The following is a 17431-nucleotide window of genomic DNA, read 5'->3' as shown; positions in this document are numbered from 1 at the left end:
TTAAATGACCCCTCCCACACACATAAACACACACACACACACACACACACTCACTCTTTGGATGACTCAATCCTAGTTGCAACACGTGACGAGTCCCCCGGCCCCTTGTGCCGAAGCGGCTTTTGGAGATTAATTTCTTGGCTATTAATTACACACTGAGGTTTGCTCGCTGGAGCCGAGGGGATTTTCTGAGAGTGGTCTGAGAGAGAGGATTTTTAAAACTATTAGTTCCAAGACAAGACCAGAAGATGGCCGCATGCTTCAGCCTAGGAGTGATAAGCCTGTCTCTATCCATCCATGCATCAGTTTTATTTATTGATTTGTTCATTTATTTTTTCAATTTTACCAGTTTTATATGTATGTATTTCTTCATTTTGCTTAATATATTATTTTTATGTTTTCACATCCTCATTCATTTTAGTTAGTATGTGTATGAGTCCCTCTGTGTGGAGGATATTGGCAGGCATGTCTCTGCTGCAGGAGTGTAGTTTGGTGTCTAGACAGTGCAGGACTACAGGAGAGCACAGTGGATGCACAGCAATGATGCTGATGGGATATATTTATACCCCCCTGCCCTCCCATCTAAAGCTCTGGAAGTTTCTTTAATGAGCTTCTTAGGAATCACTTCCGGGTCAGCACACAGCTGCATTTTCCAAACATCTTATTTCTGTCTTTCTCATTTTCATTTCAAAGTGGGTTAGGGGGAGGCTGCATTTGTGGAGGTAGGGATGTAGAATGAGAGTGGATGAATATCAACGGGCAAAAAAATATGCCATCCCCATACAGGTGTAAAGACACACACACACACACACACACACACACACACACACACACACACACACACACACACACACACACACACTAACACACACACACACACACACACAGCCTATCCAAACAACAAGCCAGATGAAAAAATGGATGTCTAGCGTCTGTTGCTGGGTTGAAAGAGTGCTTTTCCACTGTTCAGAGAGCTCTACTCTGCAGGCGGTTTTGAGTCGGCCGTCTGACTAACCGCGTCAGCCATGCCCAGTCAACAGCGCTTCTCTCTCTCTCTCTCGTTTATTGTGCTTTCAATGATCAACACTCAATTTATTTTAAAAGAGCAGCCCTTTATTTTATATGTCAGACGAGGCTTTTCCCCCAAACTCTTGATGGTCCGTTTGATAGAGAGCAGTGTATGGGAAGTGCTGAGATGGTGGTGGCAATGCAGTGCTTTGATGATTGAGCACGGGTGTCCTCTGGAGCAGTCCTGGTGGAGTGTGTGTGTGTGTGTGTGTGTGTGTGTGTGTGTGTGTGTGTGTGTGTGTGTGTGTGTGTGTGTGTGTGTGTGTGTGTGTGTGTGTGTGTGTGTGTGTGTGTGGAGCAGTCCTGGTGGTGTGTGTGTGTGGAGCAGTCCTGGTGGTGTGTGTGTGTGTGTGTGGAGCAGTCCTGGTGGAGTGTGTGTGTGTGTGTGTGGAGCAGTCCTGGTGGAGTGTGTGTGTGTGTGTGTGGAGCAGTCCTGGTGGAGTGTGTGTGTGTGTGTGTGTCTGGAGCAGTCCTGGTGGAGTGTGTGTGGAGCAGTCCTGGGGGAGGGGAAGCGGGGCCCTCTTACGCGTGTGCTTTCTAAAAGCACCATGTTTCCCTTTGACAGTCACTCTTTGTCAGCGGAAAATGATGTTGTGTGTGTGTGTGTGTGTGTGTGTGTGTGTGTGTGTGTGTGTGTGTGTGTGTGTGTGTGTGTGTGTTTCAACGCCACTGTGTGGGCAACACTGCTGCCAGGAAGCCTTATTATATATATATATATATATTTTTTTTTTTCTTTTTCAAAGGTTAGAGCAAAGGTCACGTCATCCTCTTGTGTGAGTTGGGGGTTTTGTCTGGTCTTTTTTCCCCTTTTTTTTGTTTGTTTTTGCTGTCAATTTGTGCATTTGAGTGAAGTGACTGTTTCTCTCTTTGGAGAAAGACTTTTTCTCTGTGCTTGCTCTACCTGAAGTTGTAGAGTCAGCAAGCTCTTCCTCAAATGAACAGAGAGGGGCCTGTGTCGAAGCTGAAGGGGGAGAGGGTTAGATGGAGTTGAGCTTGCGTGTGTGTGTGTGTGTGTGTGTGTTGAGAGGTTGAGACCTAGATGGTGATTGATGGGATGGGGGTGATTGTTTGATTGGGATAGGATTGAGCAAACGTGATGTGATGAAGAGGGGAACCCACCAAGGCACAATGTGTTTTTGTAACTCTGAGAGGCACAGACAGGATGAGGTCAAAACTGTGTCAGTCACACACACACACACACACACACACACACACACAGACACACACACACACACAGACACACACACCCACCCAGTACTGGTGGCACGTCATGAGTGCGGCCCTCTATGCAGAATAGGTGACTGGAAGAGATTAACAACAAATCATTCAATGCTTCAAATCATGCTTCCTCTTAAACTGTTCCAGTTGCTATTCTTTTTTTTTTATTGAAAAGATGAAGTTGAAAATGAGAGTTTGGGGACGCATCTTTCCTTTTCTTGACCGCAGAACAGTGTTGATAGTTTCTTTCTGCATTTAAGGTGAATTCAAGCAGTCTTAGACAAGGATAGATACAATGATAAACACAGATTGGTTTGGGTTTCTGTTGGTGACATGCTATATCTATGTGACAGTAGATCATGTTGATCATAATTCATTTCAAGTATTTTGCAAATCTATCTACTGAGACCTGATTCACTTCTTCTTTTCCACTTTAATGGCCAAGGGTAAGACTGGACTGACTTGTATTCCCCTCTCTCCTCCTCTCCCTCTCTCCTCCTCTCCTTCAGAAGTGGCGGAGCTGGAGCTGGACCTGGACCTGGACGAGGGACCGCTGCGGCCGATGCTCTGTTGCCCTGACGACCTGCAGCCACTCTCGCCACTCTTCCAGCGCTCCGTGTCCGAGGACTCGGCCGGCTCGTCAGCCTCGGCCTCTGACAACGCCAAAACAAGGTCTGCCCACTCAATCGTGTGTGTGTGTGTGTGTGTGTGTGTGTGTGTGTGTGTGTGTGTGTGTGTGTGTGTGTGTGAATAATGACATGCTTACTATGGGGAACCTTCCATGTTTGACCTTAATCAGAAATGTGTTCTAATTCTGTGGACTCGTGTGCGTGTGGAGTGGGGGTGCTGTTTGTGGATGTTTGTATGTGTGAATGGGGGTGGGTGGATGTGCGTGTGTGTGAGTGGGGGTGCTGTTTGTGGATGTTTGTATGTGTGAATGGGGGTGGGTGGATGTGCGTGTGTGTGTGTGGGGGTGTGTGTTTGTGTGTGTGTGTGTGTGTGTGTGTGTGTATATTGTTGAAGGGCTGTCAGTGAGTTTGAGAGCAAGCATTTGTTAAAAGAAGATTGGCAGTGAAGTGTCTCTGTGCTAGAGCCCTGCAGTACTGGTGTGTGTGTGTGTGTGTGTGTGTGTGTGTGTGTGTGTGCCTGTCTGTCTGTCTGTCTGTCTGTACACAAACGTGTGTGTGTGTGTGTGTCGGTGTGCATGTGTTTACACAAAGTGCCTCAACACAGCAAGTTTTTTTTTTGTTGCAGAATGGAGCAAAAACAGGAAAGAGGAGAGGGTAAAGAGAGCGAGGGGGACCGAGAAAATGAGAAAGAGAGAGCAAGAGAGAAAGGGAGAGCAAGAGAGAAAGGGAGAGCGAGACCGAAAATAAGAGAGGCAGGGTTAGTGAGATGGGGGAAGGGTTTATAGCAGAAATAATTGCATTGGGAAAGAATGAACAGAAGGGAGAGAGAGAGGTGAACGAGAGAAAGAGAGCGTGAGATAGCGAGCACATGAGAGGGAGAATGAGAGAGCAAGAGTAACAGTGTGAGGGAGAGAGGGGGAGGGAGGGAAGAAGAGAAGGAGAGAGGGAGGGAAGGAGAGAAGGAGAGAGGGAGAGAGAGGTTTAGTGGCCTCTAGCAGTACTCAGTCTGGCAGCCTGCAGACTGAAATGCTGGTGCTGTAATTAGGAGAGAGAGAGAGAGAGAGAGAGAGAGAGAGAGAGAGAGAGAGAGAGAGAGAGAGAGAGAGAGAGAGAGAGAGAGAGAGAGAGAGAGAGAGAGAGAGAGAGAGAGAGAGAGAGAGAGAGAGAGAGAGAGAGAGAGAGAGAGAGAGAGAGAGAGAGAGAGAGAGAGAGCACAGAAGGGAAATGGGGAGGAGAAGAGAGCGGGGAAGCAAAAGAGGGGGAGCCTCTTCTCTTTCTAGCTTCAATTAGCAGAGATTGAGTTCTTCTTCATGCTGATGTACACAGACATTAGCAACATGTGTTTGTCAGATCCCCTCTACACACACACACACACACACACACACACACACACACACTTATTTGGTTCAAGGAGGGTGGAGGAAGGGTGAGAATTTCCTTCAGGGTGGTCTTTAACAAAACCCATAACGACCATTCCCTGAAGATGATTCAGCATTCTGTCTCCCCATTCATCGAAGGCTGTCCTGACACAGGGCACGAGGGGGAGTGAAGTGTGTGTGTGTGTGTATGTGTGTGTGTGTGTGTGTCTCCACTTGTAAGGCATTGTGGTAATGAGAGTGAAGTAAGACTTGCACGTGTTCGTCAATCTCCCTCGTCACAGTGCCCTGGTGTAGATGCATGTGAGAGATGTGGAGACATGGCACTGTTGCGTATGCAAACGAGTGAGGTCCGGAAGGGGTATTAATCAATCGCTCCAAGAGTGAGGTCCGGAAGGGGTACTAATCAATCGCTCCAAGAGTGAGGTCCGAAGGGGGTACTAATCAATCGCTCCAAGAGTGTGGTCCGGAGGGGGTACTAATCGATCGCTCCAAAAGACGGCTCTGGTTTTTGTGTGGCGTAGTTGTTTTAAGTCCCCAGAGAACTTATTAGCAGCGCAAAATCTTTCCAAACAAATATTTGATAAATATTTGCTGTTTCTGCTGGCGTATGTCAGATGTCATTTTTTTTCATCGCCTGACAGCCGGTAAGCTCGTTTGTTCGCTGCAAATATGACGTTCTTCCATCCCTATGGGGTACACGTCATACAATTTGGCAGATTCCAGGCATTCACAGCTTAATCTCTGTCACTGTTGGAAAACACACACACACACCCCACTTTTGTATTTCTGAAGATTGGCTCTATTTCAGGGTCTCCCGCTCTCTCTTTATCTCACTCTATCTCCCTCCGTCCCCTCCTTCTTTTTTTAAGTGCATGTGTCACTGAACTGTGTCAGTCCTAGCTTGGCAGGCCTTTGGTAATGAGGAGTAGTTTTGTCACATGAATGGGCAGGAAAATGTGCTTCTTAGTAATAATTACCAAAGCCGATAATTATGACACACACTCAACCCCCGCCCCCCTTCTGCTGGTGTTTGCCAGTGGTGTGTGTCTGTCAAGCTGGCCTGGTGTCGGTTAGGGACTTGGGGACAGAAGATCCCCAGGCACATTCATTTTTTCAAAGGTTGTCAACAGCATGCCAGCTATTAAATAACACGGAAGGACTAGGGGGGGGAGGGGGCAAGCGAATGACCCTCTGACCTAAATCTGTGTAGGATTCACCGAGTTCTTGGAACAGTTCAAGGTGGTTTCAGCGGAAGGTTCTAGAATTAAAAGATGTGAACTTGTAGTATCCATTCACCAACCAAGTCAGTAATGGACCACTGTTGTCTGACATGGGATGTGTCATGGGTTACTATTCATGACTGAATACCAAGATGTATTTGTCAGGGTGAGGTGTCTGCAGTACATAGAGGTGTACAATATCCCCAGACAAGAACACCAGAGTGGAGAAATAGGATTTTATGGAGCTTGTTTTTGCTGTGGTCACTCATGTTATCATAAGCTGCAGATGCTGAATAAGAAAACTTCCTTTCTTTGCTCTACTCTTCTTGAGCATTTTGTTATTTGTATATTCTAACCCTGGAAGAATAAAGTGTGTGTGTGTGTTGTTAAGGACTGTTGATACGCCTGGAGGGGTATAAGTGTTTTTGTTAGGTAAGTTAGGCCTTTCTGTCAACATTTTTTCTTTTTCGTTTCACAATCTTGTCTTTACTGCCACAGTTTACCACCAAGGTTAAGGACTTTCCATTTGTCCTTGTCAAAGAGAGATTCCACTTTATAAATTATCAACAAAACTGATCCTTCTTTCTCTCCCTCTCCCTCTTTCTTTCTTTCTTTCTTTCTTTCTTTCTTTCTCTCCCTCTCTCTCGCTGCAGTGAGAGGTTGTGTGCCTTCTGCTATTGTGGGGAGAGGAGTCTGTTAGGCCAGGGCGAGCTGAAGCTGTTCGGGCCGACGCCAGGCTACGTGCCGCTGCACATCCGCAACCGTCACGGCAGCTCGGAGAAAGATGACGACTACCACGATGATGAAAACGACTTTGACGACAACGACCACAACCGGAGCCCTGGCCAGCAGGGGAGTGGTCTGAAAAAGTAAGTGTATGTGTGTGTGTGTGTGTGTGTGTGTGTGTGTGTGTGTGAGAGAGAGAGAGAGAGAGAGTCACATCCTCCGCCCCCTCCCCTCCTCCCCCTTGTCATTTAGAGAGCATTGACCCTGATGGCCCCCCACACGGGAGGGAACAATGGTGAACGCCACACAGCTGAAGGTCCAATTAGAACAGGGAGGTGTAATTACTCACTGCGATCAAACGGTGTGTGTGTGTGTGTGTGTGTGTGTGTCTGTTTGTCTGTGTGTGTGTGTGTGTGTGTGTGTGTGTGTGTGTGTGTGTGTAGACCCCCTGCTGGTTTTCCTTTTAACAATGCCAGAGGTTGGGGGAAAGGAATTTTGCATAAACTTTTATGGAGCATTTGTTTTGTTAGTTTTCCATTCAGGGTGGCAGAAGCCCCATTTAATAATAACAAGGTGAAATTCCCCAACAACTCTACCTTGCACCACCATCTTATCGTTAAGTGTTATTATTATTCCGGTCATTTTTGACACCTTTTTAATTCCCATGGTTTTCACAATATCGATTACCATTGCAGGGCTAGTAGGTCTGTTCTAATGCTTTGTAGTGTGTTTGTACCCAGCAAATGAATAGGTGGACTTTTTGTTGTTGTTTTAATTACCATTTTTAGTCGCCTATTCTCCCATTTGAAAATTAATGGGGGAAGTTATATGTCTCTAGTGGCACACTGAAGTGTCGTTTACCCACTGGCAGCTGATTTTGCACAACCAGTAACGTCAAACCCAAGGCAAGAGTTGGAGCAAAGGAAACTTTTCAGACACTGGAGGAAATGGCTTAATTGCAGTTGTAATTGTCAGATGAAGATATCAGTACACCTGTGGGTTAATGAAAGCCTGTATTTCAGCTGATGTTTTGCTTGTGTCCATTCAAGGAATATAATCAGGTGGGCTGAATGTCAACAGCTAACTAGCTAGTGGCTTTGCATTCTGTTCTATTCTGCCAATATAGTAAGCTAACGTAAACCAATTTTAGCTAACCTCGAAATCTGATGTTAAAGACAACAGGGGTCTGACATTATTGTTTCTAATGTCATAGTTAACGTTATGTTGAGGTGATTTTAAGATGACAAAGTAACTCGAAGAGCGAACTGACTCTGTTGGTTAGCTTGCAAGCAACTGGTAGTTAAATTACTGTAAGCCACTAATGTAAGTGTTAACGTAAGTGTCTTCAAACTATATCAAGCAGAAGGTTTCATCTAGCACAATTTAAAGGCTATGTCTCAGTAATAACCACAAAGTAATAATCTAAGAAAATGGTTGTTTTATTTTTCCAGTAAAAATATAAATATAGTGTGGCTGATGTTACCGTGACTGACTTGTCCACTTACAATAAATCGACTTTGTATATCTCTGCTTTCAGCTTGAAGAGTTCTTAATGGTTTCTCATATTTGATGAGAGTTTTAATATTTATGTAATTACTAGAACAAAAATGTCTAGTCCACATGTAACACATGCTTGGAGTAGATCCTGGATTGTTTTTGCATGGTCATCTTCATATAGGCTAAAGAATAGTTGTAACTTTGTCAGCTATGGTAGCCTATCTTATCCATCAATAAAAGATGTTTTGGTAGCGTATCATATTGCAGCCAGCTGTATCGGAAACGACTGGGAAGTGTCACTCCAAAAGTTTAGTAACCAAACTACATGAAAACTGATGAATGCTTCAATTACCTCTGTAGCTAAATCTAGTGTCTACAATGTTCTTAACTGAAAGTCATCGCCACAAACTTTTAAGTGTGCCTTTGAGAATAGGTTTTTGAAAATGGTGTTTACAGTTGACCAAAACCAAAAATTATAATTCTTTCTGCTCTCAGATTTTTGTTGTTGAGTTTGTCCTACAGGTGGTAGGAGAGGGAAATCTCTCTTTTGTAGGGCAATGTGTTAGCGTCCACATGACCACATAGGTTACAGTAAGCAATGGCTGACTGTTGCAGTGGCACAATCACATTCACATTTTCTTGAAGAAATGCATCTCTAGTTTTAGTTGCTTGCTTGCCTGTGCACTCTGTCCATCTCTCTCTCTCTCTCTCTCTCTCTCTCTCTCTCTCTCTCTCTCTCTCTCTCTCTCTCTCTCTCTGGCTGTGTGACACTGTGATTACCAATGAGCTGAGTTTGTGATCAAGCAAAATTAGTGTTTTCCATTGTGTACTGTTAAGACAAAAACAGAGAGATCTAGAGCTCTCTGACCCAAATAAGCCAACGTATGCTAATGAATCCAGCGCTAGAATTCAATTTGGGTCAATTAATTTGGTGCCAAAATGGCCCCGATGATTAGTCACTGAGAGAGAGGGAAGAGAGAGAGAGAGAGAGAAAGAGAAAAAAAGAGAGAAGAGGGGGACAAGCTCCATGTGTGAGAATTTTACTGGCAGGCCTTACTGCAGCTACTCTGTCATCAACCCTCTATCTCTCCCTCTCTCTCTCTCTCCCCCTCTCTTTCCTTCTCTCCTTCTCCTCTGGATTGTTTTTCACTCTGGTCTTCCACGTGACCCATTGTTGACAAAGGTTCCTGTCGAAAGGCACCCTAGGGCCCATTGGCCGCTTGCCTAATTTGCCTGCCTCTGCGCAACCAATCACACGGCTCCCCTGAGGAGCACTGACGTAATGCTGCACCCTGCACTGTTCCTGGCAGTCGGCCAACCGGCGGAGCATTGTTGCGCTCGAGCTCCCCGATTGGTCAAAGTAGGGGACGGAGCAATGCCAGTGATGGATGGATGGATGGAGAGGTGGGGGAGGAGGGTGGAATGAAAACAATAACAAATAAGAGGGAGGGGTGGAGAGAGGGAGCCTTTGAAGAGTTCTTCAAGGCGGAGGATGTAAAGGAGGCCTGGTGGATGGTGTACGTTTTTAAAGTACGGCTTCAGAACCCTTGTGTAACGGCTTCAGTTAAAGGAACCTTATGTGACCATTTGACACTTTTTGAGGTATGTTTTTTCATTAGCAACTACTTTTGGTGTCATCTTCAAATTGATTTTGATGGAACATGGTCATGTGAAGGAGAGATAAACACACCTGTCATTCCCATTAGCCATCCAGGCTACATACACTATGTCGTTTTCTGGTTTGGGTCGGAACTCCCCGTGAAAATGTAAGAAAAAGCCTTCACAGCACAACATCGGCAACAATATCGCCAAGACACTAGTTAGCATGTTCGCAAGCTTTTAGCAGTGCCAACTAGGCTGTTGGTGGTGTTTTTTTATTGAGGTAGCTCGCTTAGTTTTAGACCAAAACTCCATAATGCTACTTTTAAAGAAGGACTTCAGTGAAAGATGGCATACATATGGCTCATCAGTGTGGAACTATGACCATGGTATTGTCGCTGATGCATATTAAGCTGATGAGCGCTAATTGAAGGTAACTTGAACAGTCTCTGTGTAATCACATACTTAATGAAACACTGCTCCATCTAATTAGAGGCATATAATCCCATGATGGAGTTTATTATCAAGACACCCTCATGATTGCTGTCAGATTGCACCGCACACAGAGGATTGATAGGTAACCGGGAATGGATTGGCCTTATTGAGCTGAGTCTAACCTAAGATCTTCTTAAAAGGCTAAAGACCCTGATGGTATGTTTGTCATCAAGATGGCAGTCATTGTTTATATTGAAAAACTAGTTGCTCGGGTTTTTAATTAAACTATAAATAATATAGATGGATTAGTTAAGACAGTGTGGGGTGTATGCCGCAGTCATGACTTATTGTTTGCTCGGGATATATCGCCACGGGAAACTCTAACTCTTGTAACTCTGTTGTCTGATTTTTTCTGAGTTATCTAGGAAGATTACACAAGTGTTCTAGCAGAAATAAATAGTTTGATCATGGTGTATTTTCAGTGTCTGACTGACTTTAAAATCAGCATGACGGGAGTTAGCGTTAGTGTCTGGTAGTCAAAATAAAGCAGTTTTCAACTGCAGATAATTATCCTAACAATGCATATAATATATATGCCTCTGCTGGGGATAATGTGTTTTGTAATAATGGCTGTATGTTTCTGGCAAAACTGATGTGTAGGTATGAGTCAATAGGCGCATCATGTTTGACACATTTTGTTTTGCTCCTTTAACGTTGTTGATGCATCTGGAACATCTACCTTGTTTGTAGCGTGATTCGTCTGCTGATGGCGTGTAGGACATAGTTTTAGTTATGATGATTGAAAGCCGTTTGAGGAGTGACGATCTATTACTGACACCGACAAATTTTGTTTTATTTATTTTTTTACGCTTGCTGCCTGTCGCCAGGGTTATTTGCACCTGTAATTAGACCCTGCCAAGTTGCCTCAGATGAAGGGAACCAAATAGCTAAAGAGAGACCTGACTGTGATGTATGGCTGAAGATGCGACAGCAGTGCGAAACGGAACAGGAGATTGCCCATTATGTTTGGGCTATGGTGAATGGAAGCCATCCTTCAGTGCTTCCATCCAAGCTACATTTAGTGAGCATTTTTCCTTAATGTGCTCTTGCGTGTGTGTGTCCTTATGTGTGCGTGTGTGTGTGTTTGTGTGTGCGCGCACATGCGTGTGTGTGAGTGCATGAGTGTGTGTCTGGTATGGGCCTTAATGGAGAGGAAGGACGGTGAGGGAAGCTTTATTTAGATGTATGCAGATGTGGCAGGGGAGGAGCGAGAGAAAAGGGGATACTGTTATTCTTTCATCCCTCTGAATTCACACCCCCTCCCCTCCCCTCTCCTCTGCCTGCTCCCTCTCCCCTCTCCTCTCCTCTGCCTGCTCCATCCCCGCCCCGTCGCTGCCCATGGGCTGCCTGGCCCTTCTGTAAAACCAGGACTCGCTTTTAAAATGTTAATTCCTGTTTTCCGCTTCCGTGAGCCTCAGAGACTCCAGCCTCGTTTAGGAGGCTCATCCAAGGCAGCCAGTCACTCCATGAACCTTCCCCCTCTGTGTCCCTTTCCTCTCTCTCACACACACACTCATCACACACACACACACACACACACACACACACACACACACACACAATCTACCCCCTCTTCCTATTTCTTCTGTATCCGGAGTGGACTGTGTGGGGCAGAGTTGAACAGCCTGTCCTTGTGCTGCTAGCCAAGCTTTGATAACACCCTCTGACTCCTGTACCTGCTACATCTCCGCTCACCAGAGCCTCCCTCCCCCAGCCTTGCCATTACACTACAGTCCTGTGTACTCAGGAGGGGAATTATATTGGAGTTTGATTTAGATGCATTTAGATTTTTACTGATCTCTAAATTAGGCATAATTACTACTCAAATCCATGCCAGAGATGCTGCTTAGGAATTCATTAATGTCTAGGCATAGTATCATAAATGTCTCTTGGTGGTTTGAAAAGCCTGTTGAAATAATTTATTGTTATTAATATCCGCCTTGAGTTGAATATGCTTGTCCCAAGTGGGCTATAAGCCCAAATATGGTGAAATGTTGCTGAAGGGTTCCTGCATGTCAGCCCAAACCTGACCAAAGCTCTGCGCAGGTGACCTTTTTAAACCTTCACCTTTCACCTCTGCAGGATTAGCTCGCCCGACAGCGGCCTGCACTCGTCCTCGGCACCCGGCAGCTCGGACCCGTTTGGAGAGGAGCCGACGCGGCGGCTCTGGGACGAGCTGGGCCAGATGGGTCTCCCTGACGACATCAACATCCAGTCGCTCTTCGACCCCACCGGTGAGTGGCATGCCCTCAGACCCACCAGTGTTATTCATTAGGCTCTTCTCAAGCCCTTCTTTGAATTGAAATTGAAAGCGTGTGATTCCTTTGACACAAGCAGTGCTTTTAAGATTAGTACATGCAACAGTTAGCCAGAGAACGTGGAGGTGAAGGCTAATAAGGCATCAAATCTCAGTGGCATATGTTTTAAGGAATGCAACCAGGAAAGCTTGTTAGGAGGTTACGAACCCTGCCATTTCAAATACCTTGGGAGTTTTTAGACCTGCTACAGCCTGCAGTGTGGTGTGTGCTACTGTTTACTAGCATCAGAAATGAAATCTAACAGATATAAATAATGTAAACGGAAAATAAACGTATCTTACTGTACCTAAACCAAACCTGTACCACCACTGAAACCCTTTTCTATATTACCCATGTCTTAAGTTCACATAAACGCTAATGCGATGTGAAGAGCATACAAGCGTTGGCTAATGAAGTCATGGGGATGGCTTTGCCAATTTGGCATGGGGAGGGGCCTCAGTGAGGAGCGTGTAAGTGGGTATGTCATCATGGATGTTTCTGGAGGTTTGTGCATGTGGTGCTATGGCGGGGATTGACACGTCAGTGAGCACCGTGTTAAAGTTGCCAACACGGCGGGATCATGTTTCGCCACAGACATTAAAGGTGTGAAATCGTAGCAGGGACAGGTGGGATGGAACGGTGGTGCTCCTTTACATAAGGGCAGTGGTGAGAGGAGGGGCTTATGCAAAGTCACATGAAATCCATGTCCTCCTCCCATCCCGTCGTGCATTTTATACCATGAATAATGGATTGCTCATTGTTCTTTGGTTGTGCAACGTTTATAACATGATGGATGCCTTAGAAGTGCATGATATTCAAGACTGATGTTTATTGTGTGTTTGTGTGTTTCTTCCCCAGGCCAGTGTTGTGCCCACCTGCGTTGTGCAGCCTGGTCGGATGGTGTGTGTCGCACAGAAGGTCAGGTGCTACTGTACGTGGACAAAGCAATAGACTCAGGGAGCACAGAGGTGAGAACCAATCACACGCCTCCCTTTGTCCTCCATTCCTTCATTTGTTTGTTTTTGTTTTTGTCAAGAGCATGTTCACTGAAATGACATTTTCATTGTTTCACTGGTGTCATTTTTTTTTGGGCTCGGGTTTGACTCGATGTGTTCGACCACGCTGTGTGCCAGTCATCTGACTAGGATTTCGGTTGGTTTTTGCTGTTGTCCTTGTTTTCCTTTCTGGCCCTGTTTTGAAGTGGGGTTAGTGGTTTGAATATGGGCAGTGCAGTTGCAAAGGCCATTTAGTCTCATGCCCTGCCGATCAGCAGTAGCTCATGATAAGTGCAGTGAGTCAGCCTCATTTAGAGCTTCCCCAAACATCTACTATTTCAAAAAGCCATGCACAATATCTGAAAAAAACATGTTGAGATGGGTTGACAATGCAGCATCGCAAGATGTTTATGCTCATTTTGGCCACGTTGAATATATTTTGTAGCCTCTTTTATTGATAGAACAGTGGAGACTAGACAGGAAGCGAGGGGGAGAGAGATGGGGAGTAGGCTCAGACTAGCTATGTTTAGCTATGGTTTGAGAGCCTAGCCCACTTCTGCTTCAAAAAGATAGCTAGTTACAATGGGTGTAATGATTCACCGATAGGAATCGGAAAACGGTTTTAACATTAAAGATGCAACTACATTGGTATGGGGACCCCTGGATTGATCTAAATGTACTCTGAACTGGTTGATGGCCCGATTCTAAAGTTGCAAATCGGTTGACAGAAGCTTTGCTGCTAATTCTACTTAAGTGTAAACTAAGCTGCTGCGTAAGATCTAACGTTACAAGTCATGTTCAGAATAATGACCGCTTCTCGTTGACCTTTTACGAGGGTAACGTTAGTGTTGTCACTGATGTATACTTCAACGGTCAATGCCCAAATTAAACCCATCCACAATTAACTGGTAGTAAAAACCGGTGTGGAACATACACTGAGCTGTCTTCAGTTGAAGTTGCAACAATGTTATGGTTTGTTTATGTTAGCATTGTAAAAATGGATACCACTGTTTGATACTGACTTGTCAAAACTGATGTGTGCTGCACAACACGAACGTGAACTCACAGCGCGTGTGTCTGTTGCAGTATATTGAAATTCATATCTTCAAACAAGTTTACTACAGTCAGTCTATGCCTGGTAACCATGTAACGGGTAGATAAGGTTACAGAAAGCAGGTAACCTTAGCTTCGTAGGCTGATTCAGACATTATAGCCTGTGTAGTTATTATAGTTGTGTGCTAATGCTAATCTGTTGACTGGGGATGCAGGCAAATATTACATACCTCTCATTATTAATGTGACAGAAACTACTAACCACATGGAGTTATCACACCAAAAGTGTTAGTAGCCTACTTGTTTATTAAGGTGTAAACCATGATGTACAACCCTGGTTAGCCTAAATTAAATTACATCGTTAGCTAGCATTACATTTGCTATTAGCTTGTCGCTACCACTGCATAGCATGCTAACATGAGGTCGTTGGTGGGTTCTTTGCTTTTTCAATTATTGTTGATTTACCTACTTTGGACACCACATATAATATTTTTGCCAATGATTCTAATTATAAAATAGAAATGAACCTAGTCTCATGTTACCATTGGACCATTTTGATCCGCTGATCGGATCGTCTTATAATGGATAGATGCACACGTACTAGTTACTGCTCACAAAAATATTTCTCTTGACAACTGAGCCAAACATTGTTAGGTCAGACACATTTGTAGTCTGTCGCACAGTTGTCAGAAAACTTGCTGCACAGGGGTGTGCTGGCTATCTCGTTGCCCAGCAACTGTAGTGAGCATGCAAGAGCAATGGCACTGTTTTCAGCAGATTGAAATGAAAGATGTTTAACTCTACAAGCTGTAGAGCTGTAGAGTTGGAAACCACTTCTTGTTAATTATGGTATGATCTGGATAGAAAAAGGGCTTCTGTCTGATGGTGTTTAATGAAGATTTGTTTTTTTTAAACATGAACATCACAAATGTTGGAACATGTAGATGAGATCAAGCAAGTTTGTTCTTACGTTTCCATAACCATGCCAATAGGGCTGCAACAATTACCCCACCACCGCTCTACCGCGTATTGGGAGGTGTACCGTGGTGCCCGTCACCGCTGTTACCGCCATAACAACTGCTTTCCCTGATCTGAGCGTGCTGCCATCCTTATATAGCTATTCTAGATTCTAAAATACCCAGATCTCTGCATACACATAATATTTAGCAATCACATCACGTCATTGTAACCAATCAATCAAGAGGACTGACACTGAGGAGAATCGCTTTGCAAGTCTGGTGTTGAAGACAAGACAGACATGCGCCATGCTGAAATAGTCTTTTTTAATTATGTTTATTTTTAAGTCCTTAAACTTTTTCAGCTAACGTCAAATTAATGAGTAATTAAACACAGGGGGAATTGATTGCTGCAGCCCTAACTGCCAATTGCCAAGCAGTGAGAAATTGTTGTAGGTGGTGCCAAAGTGGGAGCACTTTAATTTTAAAATCCACATATGACAATATGGCCTCTACCAAGGATGTTTGAGGCCATGGTGATGAAGTTGTGCAGAGCACAAAAGTTAGTCAATCAGACCTTACTTGAGGGAGGTGAGACTCTCATCATCTTTCACTCCACTCACTCTATCAATCAGCAAATTTGACAAACCTGCTGTCTCTATTTACCCATCGAACTGTGGTGATGTTGACGTCTAGATTTTGATCAAGGAGCTGATTCAATTACAATGTATATTGGCTTCATTTTCTGCAGTGATGCCCCAAGCCCAGTTGGAATACAAAGGGATGTTTTCCTTAGCTAGAAGAGGAATCGCTTAGGGTTCCATGCCCATTGCATATAGTGGGAAATTACCCCTCTGGATAATAAGCCTGAATTGTAGATGTACCAGTTTCAGAGACTTATGCCATTCAAATTAATATTATGTTATTTTAAGGTAAAAGTACATAGTCATATTATGGTTCTAACTTCAATAAAGGAGGATAATTAGGCCAAAGGAAATTTAATTCAGCGATTTTGACTTTTAATTAATTATAGGACACGAAGAAAAAAAGAGATTAAGGAGAGCTGTTTCTCTGAAAATGTCATGTGAGAGTAGAAAGTGTTTTTCCAAGCCCAAGCTCACGAAAAGCTACGGAGTCGCGACTGCGTTTGTTAATTAGCTTGCAATATATTTAGAATTAGAGCTATGTCGTTAACCAATGGATAAGGGCTGTTGATAATAAGTAACACAGCACTAATGGCAGTTATAGTGAATACTAATGCTAATTGATTTTTACTGGGGAAAAAGAAAAAGAAACAGGTCCAGCCGGCAGCCACAGCAGCCCCGGCAGGCAGCAGCGTTGATTATGAAGCGTTTGCACGGCGATCATGAATTTGGTTATTAGTGGTGCGGGAGGGGAGCCGAGAGGTTACACAGGTCCCCTGCTCTTTAAAAATATTTTCTAATTAGGAGTTGATTGGTCTGTAGCTGCCATGGCAATTCCTCTCCGCTGCGACTCCACTAATTAACACAATGTGATGTGGCAGATTCCGGGGCGCAGCGGAGGGAGGGCAGCGGGGAGAGGCCCATTATGGGTAATTAATTGTTTTTTTTACTTTGCACTTTTTTTCCCCCCTTTATTCCGCTGCCTTCTTGCCTCAAGGGCACAGTCGCCGTGCTGAATGTAAGGGGTGAAAGAAAGGAAATGGAAAAAGCCACCGTCTTTAAATGAGTAATTGCTGTTTTGTTTTTTTTGTCTACGTGTTATAACTTTAAGTAATTGCCACAGGGTAGGAAGTGCTCATGGTTGAGGTGGATTTGCAGTGCAGTGATCGCGTTGTGCTGTAGGATGGTGTTATCAGTTGATTCCTGTGTTCCGAGGCGATGACGTTGCAGTTGTGGGAGGCCTGGTCGGGTTGCTATTCCGCCTCCTTCTAGGGATGAGGGCCATATCATGTCTAAGCGATGGTTGACCCCAAAATCCAGTTGTGGTTGCGATGTGACTGCTTTGGATTGGGGACTGCCAGATGCACATGATCCATAAGCACAAACCACACACACACACACACAAACCACACACACACACTCTAAAGTAGCATACACTGGTATGTAATTGTGGACAAACTGACGTTGAGAGAGCTAGATGGTCAGCACCATAAGGTCTACACCATAAGTGAGTGCACGAGCTGGAACAGACAGGCAACAAGACTTGTAATCTGTAGGGCTGATGTCGTGTGTCAACATGAGCTTGCACTGATGTGCTTGTGTGAGTGGGTGAATTTGTGTGAGTGTGTGTCTGTGCGTGTGCATGTGTGTTTATG

The 17431-nt window shown here is 44.5% G+C and overlaps 1 protein-coding gene across 16 annotated transcripts in view; it reads left to right on the top strand.

Annotated features, from left to right (window-relative positions):
* The first annotated feature begins 1787 nt into the window (after positions 1 to 1787).
* kmt2ca (lysine (K)-specific methyltransferase 2Ca) overlaps positions 1788 to 17431 on the top strand; it is a 105895-nt gene continuing 90251 nt past the window's right edge. For all 16 annotated transcript variants that reach the window (XM_042710183.1, XM_042710182.1, XM_042710176.1 and 13 more), the window contains exons 1-4: positions 1788 to 2958; positions 6168 to 6383; positions 11914 to 12065; positions 12987 to 13096. In XM_042710183.1, coding sequence (XP_042566117.1) covers positions 2723 to 2958; positions 6168 to 6383; positions 11914 to 12065; positions 12987 to 13096 — 714 coding nt within the window. In that variant the 5' untranslated portion in view covers positions 1788 to 2722. The remainder of the gene's footprint in view (positions 2959 to 6167; positions 6384 to 11913; positions 12066 to 12986; positions 13097 to 17431) is intronic.

The sequence above is a fragment of the Clupea harengus genome, chromosome 17 (genome assembly GCF_900700415.2).
Source record: "Clupea harengus chromosome 17, Ch_v2.0.2, whole genome shotgun sequence".
Classification (NCBI taxonomy): Eukaryota; Metazoa; Chordata; class Actinopteri; order Clupeiformes; family Clupeidae; genus Clupea; species Clupea harengus.
The sequence above is the reverse complement of the archived record's forward strand: the minus strand, read 5'-3'. Positions and strand labels throughout refer to the sequence as shown.